This window comes from Anopheles cruzii, chromosome 3 (genome assembly GCF_943734635.1).
Source record: "Anopheles cruzii chromosome 3, idAnoCruzAS_RS32_06, whole genome shotgun sequence".
NCBI classification, from domain to species: domain Eukaryota; kingdom Metazoa; phylum Arthropoda; class Insecta; order Diptera; family Culicidae; genus Anopheles; species Anopheles cruzii.
Window position 1 is genome coordinate 1,135,489 of NC_069145.1, and position 10,060 is coordinate 1,145,548.

Sequence of the window (10,060 nt, forward strand, 5' to 3'; positions counted from 1 at the left end):
TCGGGGAGTTTCGGGGCGAAAGTTTTTCGATTTATTTATCTTCTTTTTTGTGCGCCCCTGGGACGCCCTTAAATGTGATGAACATTCTGAACCTGCGGTCTAGCCAGGCCACACGCACCACGCACATCAGCACGGGGCCCTATCGGGACTTTGCCGGGTTGGGTGGGAAGGCTAATCCGAAATGCGGCCCCGGCTCGTTTCGGATGAGCCCGTCCCGAAATGGGTTCCGGATGTAGATTAGCAACCTCTTCCAATGTTGTTGCCGTACACTCTGTTCTGTTTCACCGACCGATCTGTGGGGGTCCGTTAACGATCGGGCTCGAAGGACTCGCGCCGGAGTGTCTCTGGCCATGAGGTTGAGGGCGCATGAGTGGTAAAAATTGGATTACTACCCAGACTTTTACCCTAATTTTCTGCGGGGTGATTTGATTTTATTACCACCAGCGCGCGGCCTCCGGACCTTTCGGCACCGAACTTTACGGCTTTTCTCACCCCACCTCCCAGCCGGCCGAAGCGACCGGAAATGGACCGGCCCGCGCCCGTTCGATGGGTGTGGCCGCGCCACGCAGGATTGTTGCAAATTTCCGGTCGGCGTTTGGCGTTTGTTTTACGTTCATCAGGCCCGGCGTGTTTGGTTTGACGAACGGCCCCGTTTTATGTCGACGGACGGTGTTTGTGGAAGAAATTTTGCCTATACCACCTGCACTTAACTGTCAATACAGACCGGCCGCGACCGGATTTCGGGTGAAAGAGCTTTCTATGGCAACCCCCGGGGCATCTTCCCCGAAGAGGGCGGGTGTTGACTTTATTTTTCAAATTAATCCAATTTTGATTCAATCGGTGGCCTTTCGGGGTGGCCGAGTAATGGCTAAATTGATTTTCCACCGACGCGCCGACCAAAATTGTTGTTCACAATCAACGTCGGAATGGAGAGCGAAAAGCGAGAGAGAGGCAGTAAATGGTCCGACGCCGTGGCCGTGTGTCTAATCCGAGTTGCGAAGAGAAGGGTTCCGTCCCACGAGCGGGGGCAAATCAATTAAATATTCCAGACCCGGGTCCGCCCGGGAAAATAAATCAGGAAAATGAAAATGTAATCAATTCCGTGGGCCCCACGGGCACTGTGGTGATCTGTTGGCTTCCCGCTAACCGGGCGTGCGTGTAGGCTTATTCATGCAGCAAAATATAATTTTCTTACAACCCATTGGCCACCCGATCGGGGACCCGCGGCCCACACGCGGGGATAAGCTCCCATAATCACCCGGAGTCGTCCGTGTCAGTTTTAATTGCAAAAATACTCGGTAATCTCGAGGCCCACGGTGTGCGCGGTGTGGCGAGTTCGAGTGACAACGATCGGCCACGGTCATTTTTCCGCATGAATTCAGCAACAAGCAACAAGCGCACTCCGAAGCGCGAGAGATTACGGGCGACCATGCGTCTCCATCAATTACCGAACCGCAACAGCAATCACCAGCGCGGCCACCACCGGGCCGGGGACGAGCTCGGGGATTCGTGCGCAAAATTATCACCCCGACTGAGTGCATTTATTTCAAACCGGAATAAACCACAGGCCGGTGGGGGCCCCCGGTGGTGCCGTCCCCTAAATTATACCTATCTAATAATGAATAATTGAAACAAGTGAAAAAAACGGAGGGCTCTCGACCCCCTCTCGAGGACGCTTGTTGGACATGCTGCTCAACATTCTGCTTGTAACCGGGCGGTGGCTGATCGGAACTGACAGTTGCGGTTTATTTATTCTCGCACCGAAACCGAGGCGCCCGTCGTCCTCGTCGGAGGCTCACAATATTTTGAAATGTTTGCGTGTCCGCGTTTGTGGCCGGACCGGTTGGTTGTTTGTTTGTGATTTGAATGGCGAAACCCGCAATTCGGTTGGGCGGGACACGCAGTTACACCACACGAGGGGCCTGTGTTAGATTTAATTTTACACTGCCCAGCGCAACGGCCAATTGGGCCCGAAAAAATGATGCGCCAGGCCACATTGAAACACAAACCGGCACTTAATTCGGTTATTCTATTCACTCGCTCCTCGCTCAATTTGTAAAGCGATCCCTAACGAGCTCAATTTTTCGGAAATTCGCTCGAATGAAATGTGAGGCCCTCGTTTGAGGTGCAAAATTTTAAACAACGCTCGGCCACTCCCCGTGGACTGAGGGCTAAATAGTCGCCGACCAGTGCTTGGGCTTTTCAGGCACCAAGATGGTTGCTTCCGCACAGTAAAACGGTTGATGGCTTTGGCGTTGTGGCCCACAATCGAGTTATGTTCCATTAATGGCGCTCTGGCCGTAAACATAAGGAATGAAACATTTCCATTTCGATTAAATCATTATTTTAACACCCAAACACAAACTCAAAGCGGCGCTCCGCCTTCAACAGTATGACTCCAGGATTAGAGTGTGGCTGATGAAATCTTGTCCTCCACCCGACTTCCGGAACCGATCGGCCGGCCCCCCGTTACAGTGCGGACGTGCGAAAGCACTTCAAAGGTTCTCGCATTATAATAACTTCTCTGGCCACTGGTATCTCTCTCGTATCAAAAACTAATTTCATTGTTTGGTTGATTAACCAACGTTATCCCTTCACACCGGGCTCCCGGAAGCCCGGGCGGTGTCTTTCATGGTCCCAGCGGAACCCAACGGCGTGTGGTTGCCGGCTGCCGGCAAACAATCTAAACTTCCGCCCAGCCGGACGCTCGCTCGCTCGCTGCTCCGGTCCGTTGCTTTGTGTTGATTAGGGTTTTTCCAACGGCACTCTCGCTTCAGAAAGCTCCACCGGCCACAGCCACAGGCGAGCTCCGTCCCACAAAGGACACGACGGTGGTCAAGGACCGGTGGAGGAAACAATAGCGATGAGCGAGGGCCCCGTGGTGAGGGCCGTTTGAAGGACACCAACAACGTTTCGAGGCAACGTTTAATAATGTCATTACGACTGTTATTATCCACCGTTATTTTAATCATCACAATGTTGCCGCTGGCCGCCGATTGCTGTTTGTGTGCGTCACACGCGCATCTGCGTATCCGCAGATAAATAAGAAGCGAAGGAGCGCCCAGCGGTGGTCCACCTAAAGTGTCTGCGGCGAAAATGAATTACTACTGGCAATGGAAAGACGACTCAGAAGCGAAAGGATTACGGTACTCCGGTTTGTGTAATGTACAATGAAAGGAATGAAAGCTTCCCGTGGAGCCACAGAAAGCCAACGGAAGCTTACTGTTTCCCCGAAGGGTGCCTCAATCTGGTGCCATTCCCGCGGAGGTTTCGTTTAAAATAAAGCACATCTGACACGCTTGACGTTGGGCACCCGAAAAAAAACCAGATTATTATTTCTATTGGCATTGTCGAAACAATTCGAGTTCAGCTAGAAACTGCAGCTGGAGCTGGCAAATACTTTTGTTACGCGCTGCACCCGAAACAAGAGTTAGAAACTGGACCAATATTGGTGCAGGACCTAGGAATGCAATATTCGTCCGCCGGTGGCCGATGTTTACGAAATGAAACGCTCAAAAGTTGCGCCGAGCAAACCGGCGAGAATTTCCGCCAGGAACCCGAGGACCGTGCGTGTATGTAAACATCCGGAGCTGCCCGTCCTGCAACGGGTAACGGTAGCAACCCGCTTTCGGCCGTCGAATGTCGGATGATTTGTTCTCCGGCTCCAGCTAAGGGCGTAAAAAATGGAGTGCCACTGTCTCCATCGTGGGAAATATCTGATTATTTTGTTCGGTCCTTTGGCACTCGCTCTCTCCTCGGGTGGCCCCGTGGCCGTGTTGTTGTTATTTTGCCGGAGTATGCTGTTGCTCTCGCGGCGTGCAATGCTCGTTCCAGGTTCCGGCCCGGCCAGAAGAGGTCGCCATGACCTATGCCCCGTTCGATCCGGCGCGTTGCTTTGGAGCGTTTGTTTTTACTTGCCATAAAATCGGTCGCAGGCCATATTTATTCGCTTCGCCGTGTTTGAGTTGTGTGAGCGAAGACCGGAACATGGCGCACGGCACGGCACGGCACGGAACTGATGAGTGCTAAAAATGTGAAGGCCAAACGACCTCGCCACCAAATTGGACACAACCCCCGGACCCAATGGGGTTGCCAATGGCGAAGTTTTCAATTCTGTGTTGTTCTGGGGGGCACAACTGTTTGTCAAATAAAAGCATGAGGCGTTTGAGTTTCGCTCTCGGTTTTTTGCCATTCGCGCCGCGGGGACCATGTGGCCATCATCGTCGTCGTCGTGCTCCGTCCGCATAGGATGCCATCATGCACGGTACAGTTGCTGACAGCGGTTCGATAGTTGTTCGCTGGCTGAGGGTCTTTTTTATTGGCCACGACGGGGACAAGTTTAGTGCCAGCAAGGCGCTCGGCACACTCACGATGCACGATGCAGATATCTGGTCGGGGGGAGGGAAAATAACCAATTTCTTATTCCGTGATGACTTTTGGCGTTTGTTTTTGCATACGGAATGTGCTGCTGGTGTTTCCAATTAATCGGACCATTGGACCGGTTGGCATGGTTGGCATGAGACACGAATCTATATTCGCCATTTACGAGCGCATATTAGTCGGATCGTTTCGCACTCAGTAGGCCATATGCATTCGTTCAGGTTACCAAGGAAGAGATTACCATCAATGGAGTCGTTGAAACGTCAGTTGGTTTGACAGAAGCAACTTCAAAAGTCGAATATTTTGTGTCACGCGATTTTATTTCCCGGCTCTCAGCAGCCCTCTTAATCGCGCAGCGAACACCGCAGAACGGGAAACTCTCAAAATCCCACCGTCATTTAAGCCGTTAAGCTGACTAGCCCCCCCAGGTCCCAGAGCAATAAATCAGCCGTTTTTGTTTTCGTTCTCCGCCTACTCCGCGTCAGCCATTGTCAGCCATCTTTCGAGATCATTTCCGAGAGCGCTCTCGGAAACTCGTCTATTTTTCGCGTCTCGGTGTGTGTGATCGGCAAGGCAAGAAGGCTTTAAACTTGGTTTTTGATTCGGAGATTCGGAGACTCACAGTTTGCATGTGCGGCCGCTGGAAGAACCGAATCCGAAGGAGAAGGGTCCCTTTTTCCCTGTTGAAACAAATCTTTTGTTCGCATCTCACTTAACGGCCCCGGGAAATCAAGAAAGGGAGCGGAGGACGAGAGATTTGGACGTCGCTTTCCGGATCCAGTAGGCTTGGGCTTAAAGCGACTGACAGCGAGGCTGCGTGGTCCCAAAGCTACTCGGATCGGCCTTTAGATTTCATTGTTGCGAGGCGGAAAAAGGAAACATTTTTTTCATCACACCCACCCAAAGTGCAGCCGTGGGAATTCGTGCCGGGGGGAGATCGTGACCCAAATTCACCGGGCAGGTGGCCACCGACCGGGAATCCGAAGTTCCGAACAGTAACGTTATTAGAGAAAAACTACTCACAGTCGGTGGCGTTCGTGGAAAGCTCGAAATAGACGATTTCGCCCCAAAACTGGTCGCCATAACAACCCGATCGCACTGAAACTAAAACAACTAAATTGATTAGTTTGAATATTTTGTAATTCGATCACCTCATGGCTCATGTTTCATTCCGTTCGTTTCAGGTGAGTTATCGCTGCGCTGGCTGAGTTGTGTCTCTTCAACCGATTCGGTCGGTTTGTGTAACTGGATGGCTTCTTCGAGCGTGTCCGGCAGCGTCCTGCCCGTCGTTTCGGGAAACTCCAGAATTAGCAACCCGGACACTACGGCGACCGTTCCGAACAGGACCATCGGTAGCGGGGCCCACATCGTTTGCAGGAGCGGCATCTGAGGGGCCACCATCGAGCCGAAGCGACCGACCATCGAGCAGAACGAGATGAAACTTTGCCGCAAGCTGGTGGGAAAGATCTCGGCCGTGTAGATGTAGAGCGTCGAGAAGGACAGCGAGATGGCCATCTTGCTCAGCAGAAACAGGGACACGTTCACCCAGGTGATATCTGAAATCGAGAGTCCCGGGCATTAATGGGAGTTCCGGGTTTCGAGCGCCAGCTCGGTTGTACCTTTTAGGGCGGTCAGAGTCAGCAGACAGAACAGACCGGACAGGATCAGCGAACCACATTGCGTTTTCCGCCGACCGAACCGGTTCAGGATGCAGTTGATACCGACCGCCGGTGGTACGGCGGCCAGCGTGATGAGTATGAAATTGCCGTACTTATCGCCGGCCAGTGTGACCGAGTTCAGCGTTAGGCCGTAGTACACCATGGCGTTGGTGAACCAACAGAAGGAACAGTTCACAATCCGCAGCATCAACCGCCGGTGGCGGCACGTTCCGGCAAGGAGCTGCAAAAACGACTTTTGTTGTTCCGCCTTCGGTTGCTCTTGATGGGCCAACCGGTCCAAAAGGCGCTCCGAAGGTGGCGGCCGCCTATTGGCTTTGGCCGCACGGCGCAGAATGCGGATGGCGGCTCGGTGGCGTCCCTTCGTTAGCAACCACCTTAGGCTTTCGACGGTGGTCCAAAGGAGTGGGATCGAAAGGAGCCCCGGCACGAACACGGCCAGCGATAGGGTGCGCCAGTTACGGAACTGCATCGCCAGCAGCCCGAGAGCCGCTTCGGCCAGGGCGTAAGTGACCAGGGCCGTACTTTTGACGATGACCCGTAGCCGCGGTTCCACCAGCTCCTGGCTAAGCACGAACGCCGTCGTGTAGCTGGTGGACCCGAAAATGGGTTCCAGGAACTCGAGCACCATAAAGGAACCGTAGCCGGTGGTGAACGATCGGGCCACTCCGAGCAGCGATCCGACACCGACGCTCAGGAGCAGTGTGAGTCGGCGCCCGAAGCGATCGGAAACGATCCCCGAAAGGGCCAGGGCTACCACTTGGCCGATGTTGTGGACCGTCCCGACCATCGTGACCTTCCATCGGTTCTCGTCGCAGGTTAGGTGGAACTGTAACGAAGGGAGGGCGTTAGGGACGCGAGTCAACGGAGCGCTCGGTATTCGCCTACACACGTCATTAACAATCGTCCTCTCGGTTGGGTCCTCGTACACCAGCTCACTGCACCGTTCGATGGCGCTCCGGTTGAAGTGGTTCGCATCACAAACAAACCCCTCGGGTGTGTCCTGCCGGGAGTCTAACGCTTGGTAACGCTCACATTTTGCCGGAACGCTCGTTCCGGGCGAGTCACGGAATGGGACCGCTGCACGGAGCCAGGGCGGGCTGTACGGTTCGTTTGCGGTTCCATTTTCACACTGCCCAATGTGGCATCTGTAATTGAGACCGAGCTGACAATGAGACCCGGCAGGCGACCCGTGGTTCGGGGTATAGTGCCTACCGATAGTGAAGATCTCCGGCAGTGAAAACGTAGCACAGATTCGAGAACGCGTTAAAGATGACGGGGAGTAACAGAACTGTGCACTGCCACAGCTGAAATGGTCCGAATCGGCCAACCTCGCCGAGCAGATCGTCCAGATCGGTGGCCGGTTTGGCCGATACGGACATCGCTCTGTGCCGAACCACCACTCCAATCGAGCGCGAGACGCGAACTAGACGGCCACATGGTCAACACCTGATAAAACCACACAGACACAGACGCACGCCGTGACGCCAAGGGATTTAACTACTTATCAGCTGTTGTTGCGATGGTCACACGCAAGCGCAAGCGGCGTCTTGGCGTCCCATTGTGACGTGACAGAATCTCCCATTCATCCGTTGACGACAAAGATTGTCACCGCCTAATCAACGTGGGGCGGCCGCACAGTAGGGAATTTGTATGGGAAAGGCGGACATATTGGTTTTTAGGAAGAATCTAGGGACTTTATGTATAATGCACGCGTCCAAGTATATTAAATTAGCTTTTATCGTTATTTTAAGGTCTCGGTCGTTCGGTCGTTAAACGCCTAAAGCTATGCAATTTGAATGACACTAAAATCTTTCAATGCACAATCTAAACGCCTGGGTTATGCAATCTGTATTGCACCAAAATGGATAATGCCCTGCAAATGCGTAAATATTCTTCAACAAGAGACCAGGCGCCTCCTTATCCATCACGAATTGTTTTCTTAAAAGCTACAAAGGAAGGCTAAAAATTCGGATTTGTCATAGATAACTTATCTATTTTAGGCTAATGGAACTAAAACCCTCAGTTTTTAAGTTGACCTATGACCGCCTTTTCCCCATAGTGGGCCGTACTTAATATCGCGCGCTCGTGAGATGGCCATTGTCCGATGGGGCGCTGAACTATGTTTTGTTGGGACATGAGATAAGTTTATCGTGGATCGTTCGTGGAGCCAATCGTCGTTGTCTTGGTCGTCGTCTTCCGCACAGTCATGCAATAAATCCCATCGGAAGTGACATTGAACAGATACAGCGACAAAGTGCGTGCAACCGTCGGGGACATGTGTCTCTGGTATGAAATTAGATTACGTATCTTGTTGGGTGTCTTGCGCTTGGCTCTGGCCGCAATGCAAACTGCGGAACGCAGAGCAAGAAAGTATCGAAAGATCGACGCGTGTCCTCTCGCATGTGCGATGATGTCGCTCAGTCTCTCTCCGAATTCTCTTTCAGCTCGAACCATTGAAGCGACCTTTGGCCACAAGAAATAAATCATTCCCTGGGCCGCTCGAAGTTTTCGCTCGCTTTGCATTTGAGGCCGGTTAGGTCGGGGCCCAAAAATGATGCGTCCTTTGGGCCCTTTTTGCCATCCGGTCGGGCCGGCCGGGTCGAACATGAAGAAGTTTATATTTTTCGTCCGGCCCACAGAGAAAAATTGTGTTCCCTTTTGCTTTTGCGGCCATTTCAAGCGAATGGCCACCCGGCATTGGCAAACCAGGCACGATTTTCCACTTTTCTGTCGCAGACGGGGCGTGGCCCGGAAGTACCGGACTCTTTCTTGACTCCCTCCTCGCCCGAGGCAGGACATTCGTCTCCGGGCCGATGTCAGATAAACTCGCCACCACCGCCTGGGCCAGTCACCTGCCTGTGGCCGGTCGCTCTTCAAACAGAAGTGTGAATTTATGTCCCGCAAAGTGACGTGTTCCGGTTAGAAATGTCGATGCTACCACCCGCCGGGTGCCCGGCAAAAAGAAAAGCTATCGAGGACCTGTCGCGCAGGACACCAGCCAGCCAGCCAGCCGGCCGGCGCGTTAAGTGCTCTTGCCGATCAACAAAAGGTTTCCGGGCTCAACGTTTCATCACACACACGCACAAGGAAAACCACTTAATCGGGTGTTGTTCAATTACACCTCGCGTGAAGGTAGCATAATTTAAACAAACCTCTTTTGCCGTGGCCCACCAGCCCTCGCGGTCGGAATGGTTTAAAAACCGTTCTGTGGTTTGTTACGGAGCGGCGGCGGCCGCGGCAAGCAATTATTGAAACCGTTCGAGTGAAGCGCACAAGGAGTGGCGAGATAATGGGTTTCTTTATGGCTTGTTGAATTTGTTCTCGAACGGAATCTCGAGCGGCGCCAGCCTGCTGCAAAACAACCTGTAGAAGGCACCTCGGTGCCGTGGCCTCACTTATTTTTGTTCCATTCTGTATTTACATTTATTTATTTGCGCTTATTGAGACGGGCTCCAGCCGCTCGTCTGGGGGGCCGCGGCTTCCGCGGTCGGTGGCCGCGTTTTGAAGTGTAAAATAATCATTATGCAAATGGTGGAAGCCCTGCACAAACGAGTTTGATTATTCGAGGACCTCCCGCTGCGGTGCATTCACTTGCGGCGGCAGTTCCTTGTTCCATTACGTGAACGTTGACTTCACGCTTGCGTTGACGTGACGCTCCTTAGGGACAACGCCGCTCAGCGCCTAATTCGGAGATCGAGTGAAAACGACATTCTATTCTGCAACCTCACAGTACGTCACAAAACGTCTCCTGTTGTTAGGTTAAGCCGTGCCGTGCCGGTGGCGTCACTCCATTTCCAGCTTCATTTTCAAGGTAAAAATATTATTGTTTCTTGTGCCATTTTTAGGAAAAAAAGAAAACCCGTGTGCAGCCGTCGGCGAAAAAATGATCAACAAACTCGCTTTGAAGCCGCGGGCTCGCAGGCCGAGCATCGTAGAGTCACGTTTGGATGAGCATTTTCAATTAGAGCGGCGCAGGAAAACTTTGCCGTGGAACTCGCGGG

At 52.8% G+C, this 10,060-nt stretch overlaps 1 protein-coding gene across 1 annotated transcript; it reads right to left on the reverse strand.

Annotated features, from left to right (window-relative positions):
• Nucleotides 1-5,532: 5,532 nt before the first annotated feature.
• Nucleotides 5,533-7,438, reverse strand: LOC128274545 (solute carrier family 22 member 4-like). The gene is made up of 4 exons (XM_053012774.1): nt 7,272-7,438; nt 6,949-7,204; nt 6,000-6,885; nt 5,533-5,936 (listed from the first exon to the last, which is right to left on the reverse strand). The coding sequence occupies exons 1-4, from the start codon at nt 7,436-7,438 to the stop codon at nt 5,533-5,535; spliced, it is 1,713 nt and encodes a 570-aa protein (XP_052868734.1).
• Nucleotides 7,439-10,060: the final 2,622 nt, after the last annotated feature.